Source organism: Macrobrachium nipponense, chromosome 4, assembly GCF_015104395.2.
Source record: "Macrobrachium nipponense isolate FS-2020 chromosome 4, ASM1510439v2, whole genome shotgun sequence".
Taxonomy (NCBI): domain Eukaryota; kingdom Metazoa; phylum Arthropoda; class Malacostraca; order Decapoda; family Palaemonidae; genus Macrobrachium; species Macrobrachium nipponense.
Window position 1 is genome coordinate 113,009,334 of NC_061100.1, and position 17,998 is coordinate 113,027,331.

The window sequence follows — 17,998 nt, forward strand, 5'->3', positions numbered from 1 at the left end:
TGGTTAGTAGTTGTCAGGACATTTTTAACCTCATAGACTTCTCCCTCAAATATTTTAGGTTTTTCTTGGCATTTGGGCTTTCATGGCTAATTTACTTCATCATTTTATACTAGTATATGGACCACTACTGGACTCATTGTGGGCTGCTGAGCATATATCCCTGAGTGAGTTGATAGTATGACAGATTAGGGTACAGGACCTTCTTATTTATGGTCTCAAGTAGATTGTTGATGAAGTCTAATGTGTTAATTTTACAAACAATATCTTAAATTTCAAGCTATTACTTTAGGCTAAACTTCCTCCATTCTGCTCTCAGTTTATAAGTGTTTACTATGGGTAATTATGATGTTTGAAGTTAATATTATGTTGTTTAAGAATCTTTTGAGTTTTTAGTCATACATAGAAATGTTTCACATTACAGTAGAACCCCGGACCTCAATGCTAACCTGTTCCAGAAGAAGTGTCGAGATGTGATTCAGTCGAGATCCAAATCAATATTTTTTTCATAAGAAATAGGTAAAAATGGATTTATCTGTTCATGACCACCATTCATTATGTAAAACCTTCCCTTTTTATACAAAACATTACACTTAAATTACAATGAAATAAGTTCAGAGTTGAATAACATATCTTATTAGACATCCTTTTTTTATTTCTAAATGTATACTGTTTAAATAAAACTGGCCTACTTCCATTGTGTTCATATTAGCAATGGTTGACCAAGCGCCATAGGCTAGGTTAGGTATAGTATGAACTGTACTAGGTAGGCACAAAGCAAAACTTGTTGTTAATAATAAACATTAAAAGACAAAGAAAACACGGGCAAACAAAGCCACCGGCTTGGGAGGAGAGCACTAGTGACTTCTCCAAGGCAGTCAAAGAAAGACTTTATGTGTCAGGGGTTTCTATGCCTGGTCAGTGACCAGCTTCCACCTTGTATACACATGAGTTTCCAGATGCCACAGATTCCTTGCTTTACCATCTTTGATTGTTTTTAACCGGTTTCCAGCTGGCACAAGAAGATTACCCTATTGTTAAGACCTAAGGTTTGTAAGCTATGAAAAATACAAATTGATTAATTAAATATTAAAAATAAGATGCTAAATTGTGGTGGGATCACAAACAAGCAAAGCTCTCCACTGTTACAGTTACGTTAATTGTACCGACTCTCAAAAAGACCCCAGCTACACTTTCCCCTCTACGTTACTTTATTCGACAGGACAATTGGTTCACCAAAATACAAAACACACCAAACACAAACACCTGTATACTCACCTCAGACTCTTAGTACTCAGGGCTAGGTGCTGTGCCATCCGCTGGATATAGGCTAGTCTTCAAGACACAACAACTGCTGAATTTCACTACCCAAGACAGACAAGCACCAAAATCATACAACAACTCAAAAAACAACACCCCAATCACTATGCAAACAAATACCAACAGCTCAAAAACTCGACGACAAATCATAAGACAACTCAAATCCAGCACAACAAACCACAACCACCAACACTTGTCTCCAACAGACAACTCGCGAAACCATCAAAATACAAAATCAATACAACAAGCCTCTTCAGCTCAACAACTACCAGACACATGCACAACTAGACAAAATCAATATCAACCAAGAAAACACCAAATAACACTGGCTACTTCTGACTGACCGTCTTTTCCCGCTTACTGACTCTACACAACTCTCTGTAACAGACTCTCGCCATTGATATACTCGGCGACTTCTCCAACAGACAAGCCAGATGCTGAGGCCTGCCATCAAACCACTTCTTATTATCCATCCACCAATTATGATCTTTCTCTCTCTCTCTTGATCGCTCGCTCGCTCGCTCACACACTTCAGAAAAACACATGTGCACTTGCATAGTATCATACAGCAACACCAAACATGAAATACCACACATTAAACATACAAAAACATCTAAACTCTTAACCCAACAACGCTTTCACTTACTCTCTCGCTCTCTCTCATGCAACCCATTGAAGACGTTGTCAAAGGTAACTACCATTATCACTTCTCCATAAAATCAGTCACATAAATGCCTCTTTCATACTTTTCAATTATCTCCTCGAGTTCAGTTGTAGTTCTTGTTTTCCTCTTCTGCTTTTCTGCAATGGCTGTGTTGGTATCCATGATTGAATCAAAATACAGTACAGAAAACCACAAAAACTAAGGAAATATTCCTGTACAAGCATGTACTTGCCCAAAGCAATAGCAGCAGAGTAAGCTGGCTTTAAAGAACAACCCCAACTAGTGGCAACTGACTGACACATTTTTGTTTACAAAAATTATATGGTTCATCAGGTCGGATTCCGGTTTTTTGTTTGAGCTCTGATGCAAAGTTTACTATAAATTTTGCGTCGGAATCCGATTATGTAGAGTTCTAATACAGTTGGGGACAGGGGTTCTACTGTATTTAAATTTATTTTACTCCTTTCTTACCTTTTGTAAATATCCATTCATGTCTGTATCTTTAACTGAAAGAAAAGCTTTCATATGAAACTATACGTCATTAGGAAGGAAAATAATTTTGTTTTTGTAATAATGTTCTTGACAGTACAGTAGTAATGTGAATGTTAGTGGGCGTATTTTTATAAATAATGTGTAAATGTATTTATAATGAATAGATCCATCTGCTCATTATAAAATGAATGGATAAATTTTGTTAAGTGAAAAATTTGTATGTATTATATATATATAGGAATACTGTTTAATTGAAATAGAGATCAAATTATGTAGTATAAAGTTACTGGTATTCTTTATTGATTTAAAATAGTATGGGTAACAATTTTATGACTTTAATTGGATCATCAGGTAATGGAAATTGGTGCTAAACTAGCAGCCATTTTGGGAGTTAGTGGAAGTGTCTTTCAAAAAAGCTCTGGAAGAACTATGCTTGAAGCAGAAGATGAAACAGTTTTACCATCTGAAAAGTTAATAATCACAAAGGATGCTGATCAGGTAATTATTTTATTAGTTCAGTCATTTTAACCGGTGTGGTATAAGACGGTTAATATTATGTGTTAAAATTTTTTCTGCATTTCTGTCTTGATAGTGGTGATTGTAGTAACTTTTTAATTAAGCCATTGAAATTCTCATACTGTATAGTACTCAGTTCGTACCATTGCTTTGTATGCAAAGTAATCATTAATCCTACTAAACATTTGTTCATATGCAAACAAACCTTCGGTCTTAACAATAGGATAATTTCTAGTGCCTAGCTGGATCCGGTTAAAAAACAGATAAAAGCAAGGAATCTTGTGATATCTGGCATGAGTAGATTGGGTGAAGAGTGGTCAAGGACCACTCACCTACGCCACCACCTCAGTCTTTTCTTTAACCGCCTGGGCGAGAGTTGTGATTAACCTCTCTTGACCTTTACCCAGTTCATTGCCTGTTTCGCTTGTGTTTAGTGTGTGTGTGTGTGTTTGGCTGATTATGGCTTCTTCTGCTCCTTCTCAGCCTCGTCAACGTGTGTTCCCTGGAATTCCAGGTTTTCCGTATTCTCGTTTTTTGGCTTTGGCGGTGACCGATCCCCACATTACGTGTAGCAGGTGCCGTTCTAATTTTTGTACTATAACGAATCCTTGCACGGAATGCCGGGCATGGCCTAAAGAGCAGTGGAAGTCGTTTTATAGCAAGAGAAAGCATTGGAGGGTTTCAACTTTCCCTTCTTGGGAAGGTTTTTTGCCTCTTCCTGATGCTTTGTCTCCTGCAGTATTCACCCCCCATTATAGCGTTGTTCCTGTGTCTTCCATTGATTCGTCGCTGGAAGTATCAAGAGACCACCAGGCTGATTTTTGTAATGTCGTCCCTTCTTCTATGGGAGTTAATTTAATTCCCGGGAAGGGGAAACTTTTCTCATCATTCTTATTTATTCCAAAGTCGGAGGCATCCAAGATGGTGGCGATTTGGAAGACGCTCGGGCTAGGGGGTCCCCTGTCTTTGGAGGGGTTGCTAGCGCACTTTATGGAGGCATGTTACTCCCCTCCTCAGGCTGGCCAGGCCATCCCCCCTCCTCCTGACCTCGTCTTTGTGGCTAGCCGAGGTCAGCCATCTTGTATCGCTCCGCCAGTGACTGTTGCCGCTTCTTCGAGTCGGAGGGAAGCCGTGGCGTCAGCCTCATTGATGACATCACGGGATCTGTCATTGTGTATTCCTCCGCCAGTGGTGTCTTGATTCCCCTTCACACCGAGGGGAAGCTGTGACGTCATCACCACTTGTGACGTCACTCCCATCGATGACATCTCTCCCAGTCTTCTCCTCTGCACTGTCTCTCTCAGCCGTGACGTCGTCTCTGCCCCCCAGTTTGCTACATCTTCCTTCCATGTAATCGGAGCCTTCTCTTGCAGATCAGTCTGAGATTATATGCCAGGCAGTGCTTAAGAGGTTGGACTCTTCGCCTACGAGGGAGGAGCAACGCAGACGTGTTCTCGAGAGTGTTCGTGTTTCGGAGGGTGTTGGTGTATCTTCCTTTGTGCAATCTGCAGTGGCTGCTTTGTCCTCTACATCGAATCGCGGGCATGGTGCAACCTACCCCGTCCAAGCACATCGTGAGCGTGTTGCAACCTCCCCCGTCCATGCACATCGCGAGCATGTTGCGACCTCCCCTGTCCGTGCACATAATGCAAATGCTCATTCTTCTCCAGGGCCTATTCATTGCTGTAAGAATCTCAAAGCGCCTGTCAAGAGGTCGAAGGTGGTGATTGCGGAGTTGGTGCAGCAGGAGTGTTTGCCTGCCCCTCTCACTGGTGCTTCCAAGAGTTTGACTCTGGGTGATTCTCCTTCGATCTCGAGTGTTCAGGATGCCTCTCCAACTCAAGTTTGTAAGTCTGCCACAGCCGTGACCACTCACGGACATGTTAATGAGTCATCTGTTGGAGGAGTACGTAGTGATGTTCCTAGTGTTATAATGGGTTTGTCTCGGGAGCCGACGCATGGACCCAGCCCAGACGGGTTAGTTGGTGTTTCAGGTTGTTTGGCTGCTGATCCTTCCGTTAATTTTAATGGGGAAGGTGCCTTAGAGGAGCCTACACATCATTCTCGTCATTGGTCTCCGTTGCTGGAGCAGGAGGAGGGAGACACGCAAGAGTTTTTGTCTTCCTTTTTGGAAGTTGTTGATCTCATTTGTGGGTTCAACAATTTGGAAAGTAGGACTCAGGCTCGGTCGTCTTACACTCCTTGCTTGGAAGCCTTGGTGGGAGCTACGCAGGATCCCAAATCATCTCTTCAGCTTCCCTTGTCGGGGCACGTCCAGTCGGTCTTGCATAAGGTTAACACCTCTGTTTTGGACTGGGACGGTTCGCTTTGCTCTAGGGGCTCTGCCAAGCTACTACCCTGCCTCTCACGAGACATAGGAAGTATTATGCTACGAACTCTACTTTTTTTATGTCGTGCCATCTTAACCCAGACGTCATTCGCCTGAAGCCTGGAGTGACTTTGGAGCAGGTGAGGTCGGTGGCTCCGTCCTTGTCTCTGCAAGATGCCTCGGCATTGGAATCTACAGCAGCCTCCATGTTGCAGGCGGTTTCTTTGCTGGACTTCTGGTCTGTCGTCATTGCCAAGATAGCTTCTGACAGGTCCCCAGAAGGGTTGGTGAGTGCATCCTCGCTTGCTAGTCTGTTGCAGTCCGGAGGCAAGGCGTTTTCGTATATGTCTCACCTCAGTGGTAATTTATGGGCTAACCTTCTGATTAGAAGAGACGCGGCTTTGTCTAGGATGGAGAGATCAGTTGACACGGAGTCCTTGCTGGCAATGAGGAACAGAGATCTGTTGGCTGTTGGAGTCCCAGTATTTGTTTCCTCGGACCGAGCTTGAGAATGTGATAGACCGGCACCAGGCTGACACCCTGTCCAGCAGCAGTCAAGAAGATCGTCGCCTGGTAGGCTGTCGAGGAATTGGAGTTTGGCAGGGCCTTCCCGTTTGAATCATCCTAGGTCAGAGGATCAGCATCCCTTTCACTCTCGTTCCTTTAAGCCAAGAAGGGGCCCAAGGGGCAGAGGTAACGGAGGCCGTCAGTAGGATAGGTGCCTCTCCTTCTCTTGCGCCATGGTTTGGGAGGTGCCTGGTGGGCCATTGCCACCTCAGAGTTATGGGGTGGAGAAGTGGGTGGTAGGTGTCCTTCAGGTGGGGTACCTACTGCCATTCGACTTCTCTCCTCCTCTGTTGGACAAGCCACAGCTCAGGAAGGCATATCCTCCAGATTCTCTGAGGTTCTTGGCTCTTCAGGAGGAAGTACAGAAGATGCTGGACAAGGATGCATTAGAGGAAGTGGTGCGTCCGTCTCCGGGGTTTTACAGTCACATCTTTTTGGTGCTCAAGGCGTTGGGATGATGGAGACCTGTGATCGACTTATCCACCTTGAATCACTTCATCAGGAAGAAACGGTTCAAGATGGAGACCCCGTGTTCGGTGTTAGCAGCCGTGAGGGAAGGCGACTTCATGCTGTCAAGAGACTTAAGGGATGCATACTTCCAAATCCATGCTCTTCCGATGTCCAGGAAGTTCCTTCGCTTCTCTCTTGGCGACAAGGTCTACGAGTTCAAAGTCCTATTCTTCGGGCTGACAACAGCCCACTTGACAGCCCCTCAAGTGTTCACCAGGGTCTTCTCTCTCATATCAAGTTGGGCCCATGCTCAGGGGATCCGTTTGCTGAGGTACCTCAACGATTGGTTGGTCTTGGCAGTTTCCAGGGAAAAGCTGCTGCAGGACAGGGATCGTCTACTTCGTTCTGTCTGGAACTGGGCATCATAGTCAACCAGGAAAAGTCGAACCTCGTACCCAGTCAAAGGATTCTCTATCTAGGCATGATCATTGATACGACAGTGGCAAAGTTTTCCTGTCGGATCAGAGATTGGAGAAGTTGCAGGTGGTGGCACACTTCCTGTCGGAACCACATCAGTCAGCTCATCAGTGGAAGGTTCTTCTGGGAGTGTTGTCTTCCCTGGAGAAGCTGGTCCCTCATGGGCGTCTTCATCTTCGGTCTCTGCAATGGATACTGGGAGAATTCTGGTCTCCGGCAGGGGACTCACCCCTGTTAAAGGTTCCTCTGTCTCTGGAAGTGAGAGAAGACCTTCATTGTCGTTGGTGGTTGGACAACCAGAATCTTTTGAAGGGTGTCCCTCTGCGTTCTCTTCCACCGGACTTCCTTCTGTTCTTAGATGCCTCCCTCGCAGGGTGGGGGCTCATTTAGGCAGCCTCATTGCTTCAGGCGTTTGGAGTTTGGAGGACAAACAGCAACATATCAACATCTTGGAGTTGAAGGCAGCCTTCCTGAAAGGAGTTTTGGGAGAAGGTAGAAGGTCATTCTGTCGTTCTCATGTCGGACAACACCATGGTGGTAGCCTATGTGAACAAACAGGGAGGCCTGGTTTCTCGTCAACTTCACGCCTTGACCGTCGAGGTTCACCAGTGGGTGGCCAGCAGTTTGGTAGAGCTCTCAGCCAGGTATATCCCAGGCAAACAGAATGTGGTCGCAGACAAACTCAGTCGTCGGGATCAGATCCTAGGCACAGAGTGGTCCCTTCATCAAGTGGTAGCAGACAAGCTTTTCCAGGTTTGGGGGAGACCCATGCTGGACCTTTTTGCAAATCACTTCAACAGAAAGCTGAGATATTTTGTTCAGTGGTCCCAGATCCTTTAGCATTGGCAGAGGATGCATTCCAACATCCCCGGGACAACCTGGAGGTGTATGCCTTCCCTCCGTTTTGTTTGATCCGTCAAGTTCTGAACACGTTAATGAGTTCACAGAGTCTCAGGATGACTTTGGCAGTCCCTCTGTGGCCTCAGGCGGAATGGTTCCCAGATCTGCTGTCGTTGTTGTCAGAGGTTCCGAGGAATATTCCCCCTTGGCGACATCCCCTGTGTCAGCCCCATGCGAAAAGGTTCCACCAGTCAGTAGAATCCCTGTCTCTTCACGGTTGGAGGTTATCAAGTGTCTCCTCCGAGCGAGAGGCTTTTTCAGAGAACAGCAGGGCATATGACCAGCAGTCTCAGAAAGTTGATGTCCGCGGTTTACCAAGGCAAATGGGCGATCTACTGTGATTGGTGTCGTAAACGGAGTTTTTCTCCACTTGCAACCTCTATTCAGCAAATAGCAGACTTTTTAACCTTCCTCAGAGACTAGAAATGTTTATCTTTTTTTGCCATTAGAGGCTACATTGTGGCCCTGAGTTTGGTGTTACGCCTTAAAGGTATCGACATCTCTTCCTGGGAACTTTCCTTGCTAGTTAAGTGGTTTGAGCAGTCAAGTTCTCCTAGAGAGCTCAAGCCTCCGACGTGGGATGTTTCCTTGGTTCTCAAGAGCTTCACTAAGTCCATATGAGCCCTTGCATCAAGACAGTTTTCCTTCTGCCTTTGGCATCTTCCAAGAGGGTAGGAGAGCTCCACGGTCTGAGCTATGATGTGAAGCACACCAGGGGTTGGGGGTCAGTGTCCTTCGAATTTGTCCCGAAATTCGTAGCCAAGACCCAAAATCCCTCTATGCACAATGACAGGTTCACTTCGTTTTCCATTCCATCACTGAATGACTTTGTGGGTGGTGATGCTCAAGAGCTTTTGTTGTGCCCTGTCCGGGCCCTGCATTGCTATCTTAAAAGGACTCGGCACCTTAGAACAGGCTGCCGCAGACTTTTTGTTAGCACAGGCCGTACAAGAAAGAGGTGTCTAAGAATACCATCTCTTTTTGGATACGGGAAGCCATTAGACAGGCATACTTTACTCTTGATGATTCCACCACCACGTCTGTGCAGGCTAGAACGCATGACATTAGGGGTATTGGTCCTTCTCTGGCTTTCAGAAAGAACTTGGCTATATATAGAGTGCTAAACGTTGGTATTTGGTTACGCCAATCCACGTTCACCTCTTTCTATCTTAACGACATTACCCACAGATTTACGGACACGTTTTCCCTGGGTCCTGTGGTGGCTGCCCAACAGGTTGTGTAATTCATAGTTGCCCTTAACAGGGCACTTTTGTATCTTAACCAAGATGATTGTGTGGATGAGAGAATGAGTGAGTTGGCTGGTCTCCTTCTTCCTTCGGGCGGGTTAAGGAATAGAAATGTCATTCGCTGGACTGGTCTGATACAGGTGAATAAGGTAGTCATACTGATAGTGTGGTTGCTTAATATGCAAATATCAAACCTTCTATTCAGTTGCATATACTCTTTCTTGGCAAGGAGGAGTTGAGAGTAGTACAAACCCTGGTGTATTGGTTTGCCATTGGACAGTCAAAGTTTCTCTTTGGTTCCCTATACAATGGTTCTCCCATATATCATTGTATGTCACTCAGGGTCTGAGTGGTTAGATATCAATTTATCTAGCTTCTTACTGGGCTTCAGTCCTTCTCCAGAAGTAATTTCTTCTGGAAGCTGGACTGGTGGGTAGGCCCCCAGCCAGTTTAGGATGTCTTGTACCTCCCTCCAAGTATGAGTCTATCCTATTGTTAAGACCGAAGGTTTGTTCGCGTATGAACAAATGACAAATTTTCTAAGACAATTAGTATTTTTCATAGCTACAAACCTGAGGTCTTAACATTATACTGCCCGCCTCTAGCAGCCCCTCTGTGTGTTAAGACATCCTGAGTTAGGAAAGATTGACGCGTTGGCGTAGGTGAATGGTCTTTGACCATTCTTCACTCGATCTACGCATGAAAGCAAGATTCCTTGCTTTCATCTGTTTTTTAACCGGATCCAGCTAGACGCTAGAAATGATCCCATTGTTAAGACCTCAGGTTTGTAGCTATGGAAAATACAAATTGTCTTAGAAAATTGGAACTCCAATCAGACGATTCTCTCCAGATTGAAGTAACCATGAAGATTCTACAACAGCCAGAGTTTATGCAATTGGACATGAGAGATTTTGGAGGTTCAGGGACATGTTTTGAGCATAGGCATTGTCACCTCGATGCTCACACATTAGTCCCAGATTTGTTTCCCTGAGAGCTGTGTCGTCATCTTTCGCTCATGGGTGGTAATCTCCCCTTCACGTATGCTGACATGTTCGTGTGGAAGATGATCATTGCCCTTCTTTCTCTGAGATGTCTCATTCACCTGCTAGGTCCAGGATTTCCTCGGCTGTTGTTCACAAGCGTGGAAGTATTTCAAGTGATGGTCGTGATGCTCATGGCAGATGTGCTCCTTCAGGTATTCATTGTAGAGAATATGTTTGTCGTTCGTCCTCCAGTCAGTGGTCATGACTGAAGGCGAAGGTATTGTGCTTCTGCTTCTCTTTCTCCTAGACGGTGTCATGCATGTCTTTCGTATAAGCGCATCTGAGTACGTGACTCTATGGTCAGGGGGGTTAATGCCATCAGTGGACCTCATGCGGTGCATTATAGGCATTACTTAGGCTATTTTGCAGCATGCCTTTGGCCCCTAGCTGCAACCTCTTTCTTTCCTTTTACTGTGTACCTCCTTTCATGTTCTCTTTCGTTGTCTTACTTTCTACCCTCTCCTAATACTTGATTCATAGTGCAACTGCGAGGTTTTCCTCCTGTTACACCTTTCAAACCTTTTACTGCCAATTTCCATTTCAGCTCTAAATGACCTCATAGGTCCCAATGCTTGGCCTTTGGCCGTAATTCTATATTCAACTCAACTCGACTCCGTGGTCAGTAATGGATGCATGTATGTGACTAGATGACCTTGGATTGTAAAGTGTGTCTGTGCAATGTCTGTTGGTCACGTAGGTAATGTCCACTGAACTCTGCCTTGGTGGCGTCCAACAGACGTTTCATATCTTCTACGTACGATATCGAATTGGACCTTCAACCTACCATACAGCGAGTTTGTGCAATGCCCAGGTATGGCTATTCAGCACATCAGTACAATGTCTTTTGGTCCCAGCAAAGGGCTGACAGGCATTTCCTCTATAGAATCCGACAGACATTCCATGTCATCAATATACAAGATTGATCTCCTGACTGTTTTGTCCTTCATGATAAGTTAATGGATTCATTCAGTCAGGCCCATACTGCTTTCATTGTGGGAATTGACAGCCTTTGTGTTGACCCAAGGACTTTAACCCTTCCAAGGTAGGAAGAATTCTTGTTTCATCATTTATTTACAATTTGGATTGTTCCCACGAGAATATTGACCTAACACTTCGACTTTGGCACAAGTAACTGCAGTTAGTCAATGGGTTGGTTCCTATACCCAAAAGTCAATGGGTTGGTTCCTATACCAAAAAGTTGTTTGGAACTATTCCCACTCATGTCTGCTTACGGAACTGGGTACAATTCTGATCATACAAGGCATTTTCCTAGTGCAAGTACAATTATTTTCCAACACCTTAAATCTACAAGTCAGACCTATTCAACTGGTTAGTTACTCGAGTCTAGACCAAGAAGACTTTCAAGACTAAAGAAGGATGGGGAACTACTTCCCTTTATTAACTTAGCCTAGCATAAGTGGTTGAGTTCTTAGCCTAACCTAGATAGTTTGAATGTACCTTTACTAACTTAGCCTAGCTTAAGGGGTTCAATTCTTAGCCTGGCCAATTCAAACCTACCTTTACCAACTTAGCCTGCCCTAAGTGGTTGAGTTCTTAGACTAGACTAGCCTAGCCTACCATCCTGGTCTAGCCTAGCTAGTTTGAACCTGTCTTTACCAACTTAGCCTAGCCAAATGGATGAGTTCTAGGCCTAGCCTAAGTGTTGGAAACTTGGAGTTCTTAGCCTAGCCTAGCTAGTTAGAGCTCATCTGTGTCAGACATGCTCTTCAATATCCCAAAGCATCATCACCTGCTTCATGACTTCTGCAAGAGGAAGGTTTTCCCATTCTTCAAGTTTGGGATTGGGTAGGTGGAATGAATAAAATTCTTAACTTAGCCTACCTTTATACAGTACGGTCCCCAATTATGCGAGAATTTCTTTGATCCACGGCCTCACAGAACTGGAAAATCGCAGATTTCGATACACATACCTTATGGGAATAATTACATTAGGGCCAAGGTAAACAGCAACTTACCCAGTCAAACTTTTTTATACTACCCAATTTCAATACTTTCTGTGTACTATACTGTAATTTTTTCTAATATGAAATTGTTCTTATGGATAAATGGAACATTAAAAAGGTTTTCATAACTTGAAAAAGTTTAAAATTACACCCAGGGTAGTGAAAACTCCCACAAGTAAACACTGCCACCATTAGGTGCAATTGCTGTACAATACAGTCATTTCCTTTAAAAAATGTTTTGGATGGAATTTCCTCTGCCAAAAAACCTTCAAACTTCTCTATCTTATCCTACATGAAGAGTTCTACTGCTGAAGGAAGGCTTTGTGAACTGATGAAAATTCAGAATTTGATATGAAATTACAATTTCTTTAAAAATTGATAAAAATTCAAAATTCAACATAAAATGAATTTCTTGAAAAGTTTAGATTGAACGATTCTCCTCTCTCTCTCTCTTTCAAACACATCTGCTTCTCTGTTAATCACTTTTACTAATAATTTTCATCAAAATCTATTTCAATAATAGAAAAAAATAAATGATTAAATGCCAAAAGATAGTCAAAACAAGTTAACCTAAACAAAAAAAAATTCTTACTTCATGTTCAGCAATGACGGATTTCAAGTCGACGACTGCTGCCAAAATGGAAGTTGTTCTTTTCTTCATCTTAAGTAACTTAAGGACAAGCATTTTAGATTCAAGAAAATAGGCCTTCCTTCTCGACTTCTAGGCAGATGCATACATGATACGGATGATCCGAATAAATTTTGCAGATCTGAATAATACATATGGCAATGATGATGATGATGATACCGATCATTCATACACACTGCGCTATGACGTCACAAATGCGTCAAGCGAAGCCTTCTGTCTTAACTAATGGCTGAGCAGGAAATGTTTCTCTTGCATTTCCCCCACCCCTTCTCTCAGATACCAGAACCCCCCCCCCCCTACCCCCCCTAAAATACTTGAAAATACAATTGATTTGATATGTTTGCGGCGCATGACTCGCAGACTTTGAACGGCTTTACAAATACAGAAAATCTATTTTTGAGAACTAGCGACCGCATAAAAGGGGAATCGCACAATCCGATCATGCATATTACTAGTAGATTAAAAAATTTGTCATTTTACTACATTCGTGGACTCACTCGCAGGAAGAAGGATTGACCCCAACCACTGGGGAGTCTGCTAATAGTCAAACTATTCTAGTGCCTTCCTTTGGTACAGTCTCTACAGTGGCTGCAGTGATGCCTATATCTTAGCAAGTTGATGCTGTAACTTCTCCACCTCCAGCCTCAACCAACCAGTCAATGTGCAAGATGAATAAGTTTGACAAGTCAACAAAAAAAGGAACCACTCTTCATTCTTCTCCCTCCTCTTCCAGCTTGTCATAGTCTTCTAGTTCATTGTCATCTTCCACCTCATCTGCAAACTCTGAGTTTCTCAGTGTTAAGAGAAGAGGAATTCCTTGCATAATTTTCTCAGTTACTCTTCTTTTTGGCAGGAAAGCAGAGGTGTCATTTGACCTCAAAGGGAACATTGTACTTTTAGGAGGGGCTAGTGCTTTGGCGCATGCCCACTTGGACATGAGGAATGCCCAGTACCTTTAGACTGTGCTCTCAGGTTCACACGGGGGTCCTTCATGACAGATCTGTTTATAGCTAGACTGAACAGAAAACTTCCCATCATCTGTTCTCCAGTCCCAGACCCATGGGCAGTGGTGGAGGATGAGAGCTGTCCCCTCAGCCAACCCTCCAGTGTCCACCACACGTTTGCACCAAGCAGTTCAGTCTCTTGTTAGAAGGCTTTTCTTGTAGGGCAGGGAGGGAGATGTCTGGGTAGCGCCATCATTCCTCCAAAATGTATTGTAAGAAAAGTGAGGTATCTTCTGTGATTGATGTGCAAGAGAGGTTGGTCTCCAATCCGAGTATCTTTTCGACGGATTGCAATTACCTAGTGTACTTTTGCTGAGAGCATCTCTCAATTTATGCAGTAAAAAAGGTATTGCTCAGTATTATCTCAGGTGTTCTGAGGTAACTGAAGTGGTTGGATTTCCATATCTGTTGAGTTATTCATGTTTATGAGACCTTGACCACCTCTACAGTGCTAAGGAGTTGTTGGACAAGGCAGAAGATAGGAAAAAGCATTATTTTCATTCTTCCTTTTCCTCATTGTCATCATCTACTATGTTGTCATTTTTCTCCTTGTCCTCTCAATATTCCTCGGTGTAGGAAGAGGAGGAGGTACAGGTGGACTTCTTCCTACCTCTTGTCATTTCGGCAACAGAGTGGAGGTGCCAGTTTGCTTCTAGGTGAACATCATAACTCTGGCAAGGCTAATGCTGCAGCACATGCCCATTTACACATGAGGACTGCTTCCTTGCCTTCCCACCATGAGCTCTAGAATTTTTCTACACAATCTCATTGTTGTACCCCTCTCTTCGTCCTCAACCCAGGGTTGGAGTTCAATTTGGGATAGCCCTTCCCCCTGCTCTACTCTATGCACAGGGAGTAGCAGGTCAGGATCTCCCCATCGTTCACCTGTGGGTAGGATCCTGCACTACTACCTTGCTCAATGAGTTCATGCTATCCAGTAAAGTCACAACTTGGGCTCTCTTTCTTTAGGTTTCGGATCCCCAATTTCTTCCACCTCTTGCAGGTATGCACTTTTGTGCTAGTGTTGAGGAAAAGAGGGACTCGCTGGTCTGGACTGGGGCAGGAAAGGGTTGAGGGAGCGTAAGTCTGCTGTAATCCCCCACTCCCTTCTCAGGGAGAGGGGATTGCAGATCCTTGAGTCCTAAGGAACCTGCTCCTCTTTAACTCCTTTGGCCAAGGTTATTTAATTCGAGTGCAATACTCTTAAGTAGGTAACTCTGGCTTCTGCCTTGCTTATAATCTCAACTTTGGAGCAGATTTTAGGTTCTATTCCAAAGGTAAAGTCATTGGTCAGATTACTGTGATCACCTTTCTGGCAACCTTTTATATTCAGGAGTGGTTCTAGACACAACAGGATGAAGAGGACTTACCTCTCTGGTTAGACCAGTCTGCCAACTGACAACCTCTCCTCAATGCTGTTGAATACAGTGCCTTGAAATCTGTAGGAATGGCTTAAAGCAAGCAGTGTTTTCATTTTACTTTTGTGCCAGATTTCATTTGAGAGCTTCTCATTGTGGATTAGTTCAGTGTTGGGTTCGTCTCTGTTTTCCCCCAAGAAAGGTAGGTGTAGTGTTGGAATTGATCTTCATCAGGTCTCTTGAGATTTCCTCTTCACCCATGTAACAACTTTTAAACTGCCTCAGTGAGTGAAGGTACCTCCTCTGCTAATCCTTCATGTTTATTGTGCAGCAGCAACCCCAGCTTCAGAAGCTAGGGAAGGACCAGCAGTCTTCTCTCACTGCTAAAAAGGGCAGGGAGCCTTTGCAACCTTGTTATCCCCCTTCCCTACTGAGTCCAAGAGGCGTGAAAGAAAGAAGGGAGGTAGTTCTGAGAGTGGTGAACTCCACTGATGCCACTGTAGTTGGGAATTGTCTGTGGCACCATTGAGCAATAGGGCAAGCCACAAGAAACACAGCCTTATGTTGTGTCAGTCCTTTGGAATAGATACAGCCTCCTGTTGAAGAGCCTTGGCCCTAGGAAGGTCTTTCCCCTTCAGAGCTGCTAATAACTGAATTAGAACATTTTCATGAATGTATTAACTCTGGGAAGGGCAACCACAGCTGCATACCAGCCTACTGTTGGTTTCTGTTAGCCTTCTGGAGGTACATCCATTGATAAAGCTATCTTGGTCCCAATTGATTTGTGGCGTTTTGGAGAACAACTTGGTTTGTGGACGTAGTATTCTTTTGCATTTGGCTGATCATGCAGATGGCTTCCCCAACTGCTTCCAGGTGACACATAGTTCATTCCTCCTAAATTATGATCTTCAGTCTGTGTTGTATAACGGAAGACTGATATCTTGAAAGATGGACCCAGCATTGCACAACACAGCTGATGACGAAGCAGAGGAAAAGGCACGACTACTGCAATTTGAATCTGTCCCAAAGGAAGGTCAACACAAGAATCATGGAAGGCCATCTAAAAACGTTGACGTCATTGGGACTTCTGGGCTGAAAAAACTACAGGCTTAGTTAAAAAAAACCGGCTTGGGGGGAGGAGAGCAAAGTGAAAGTACTCTCCAAGGTGGTTAAAGCATGCCAGATACCACAGATTCCTTCCTTTGCAATCTTTGTTTTTTTTACCTGGTTTCCAGCTGGCACTAGAAGATTTATCTTACTGTGTTCTAAGAGGTCCACAATAATATAAAATGTTACGTGTATAATTTAAAAACTTTACAAAGCCTTCGAACCCTTCCCTGGGTTCATCTTTTGGACTGATGATGAACCCAGAGAAGGGTTTGAAAGCTTAAACGGTTTTTAAATTATACACGAACTCGCAAAATTTTTTTATTATTGTGGACCTCTTAAAACATTATATATACTCTTGGGATAGTTTTTTTCCCCAAATTTATCATATTTGGAATATTGTAATTCTTAGTATTCTGTACATAACACCTAAATTTTGTACTCCTCTTGTTTAAAGTCTACAATTTTGAAAATTTTTTTATTCCTGCCAATTAAATTTTTACAAGAGATGAAAGCTAGTGCATAGAACCCCAGCTCTTTGAAAGCTTACTAGTGAACTTTAGAGGCTAATAAACCCTTCATAATGAGTAATAGAATTCTATGAAGATTGGATTTTTTCATATTCTGATACATGGAAGGATTATGGCAGCATAGTGGCATATTATATCAGTCACGATTTCAAAATTTACTCAATGCATTTTGAGTTGCTTCTTTTGGAAAAATGTATTTTCTTTTGACATCAAAAACTAATCTTGTAAATTTCACCATTTCTTTTCAGGATGCTGGAGAAACTCCTCAAGAAACAGATGGTACATCAAACCCTACTGAGAATTCTACATTGTTAGTACCATCCACTCATAATCCTGAATTGCACAACCCTCCAGCAGAGACATCAGAAGCATTGGACCAGGAAGCCACTCCCTTGGCATCAGAACAGGAAGAACAAGATCCTGACTCCCCACAAATACCTCCTGAGGACAGTCAGGAGAATGATGAAGCTGATAAAAAATATGAAGATGAAGATTTAGTGTAAACTGTAGTTTAAATTAAAATATATCTACAATGTAAAAGTTCTCATTACTTATTACACTGCAAGCTGCCAAAAATTAAGTGGTGTCAGCCAAGATTGAGTTGTCAGCAGAATACTAGATATTTTTCATTTACTGAGTATTGTTATCAATTAGCCTTCGCATGTATTTTCTCTGAAATAAATTAATAAGAATCATATATCACTCTCTCTTCACTTTTAACCCTTACTCTGGGACATTTTAATACCATCACTAATCACTTTCCTGTGGTACAGGCAGCTGTCGCTTTTACAGCACTTGGCTAATGTTGTTAACCAGATTTTCAGCGCTAGCACGTGGTTTATTGGCCCCTACAAGAGATAGAAAATACCCTCACCTTATGCTTTCTACTCACTTTTCCTTCAACCACCAAAGAGTAGACATTTTATCCTTTTCTCTTCCTGTATAATTGTTGAATTTGGATGTTATCTTTTTTTTTAGTTTTTGTTATTGTCTTTGCAGCACAAAGAGGAAAACATGGGTAACACATGTGCGAGGGCTTGAACAGCCTTGTGGTTTTTTTTATCCCCCACTCTGGTAGATGTAAACATTGTTCTCTTTGAAGGGGAAATATGTACACTCGGCAAGGAAAGTCAGGATAGTTTTCATTAGCTTTCGTTCATTGAATTTCCCATTTGTTTTTACTGAATAGACACAATCTTGTAAAATTCACTCTAGAATATGAACATACATAGCAAATTATATCATGTAATTTAAAACTGCAAAACAAAAATGTTCAGATACTTACAAGCACGATATATGTGGGAAGTAATGGGAATTTCTCAGATGGATTCATTCAGAGACCTGGTAGATAGAATGTTATTTCTGATTGTAGTACTACTACATA

The 17,998-nt window shown here is 43.0% G+C and overlaps 1 protein-coding gene across 1 annotated transcript in view; it reads left to right on the top strand.

Moving 5' to 3' along the window:
- Positions 1-17,311, top strand: part of LOC135211074 (uncharacterized) — a 43,929-nt gene extending 26,618 nt beyond the window's left edge. The window contains exons 3-4 of the mRNA XM_064244132.1: positions 2,825-2,971; positions 16,863-17,311. Of these exons, the coding sequence (XP_064100202.1) occupies positions 2,825-2,971; positions 16,863-17,117 (402 nt within the window). The 3' untranslated portion in view covers positions 17,118-17,311. The remainder of the gene's footprint in view (positions 1-2,824; positions 2,972-16,862) is intronic.
- Positions 17,312-17,998: the final 687 nt, after the last annotated feature.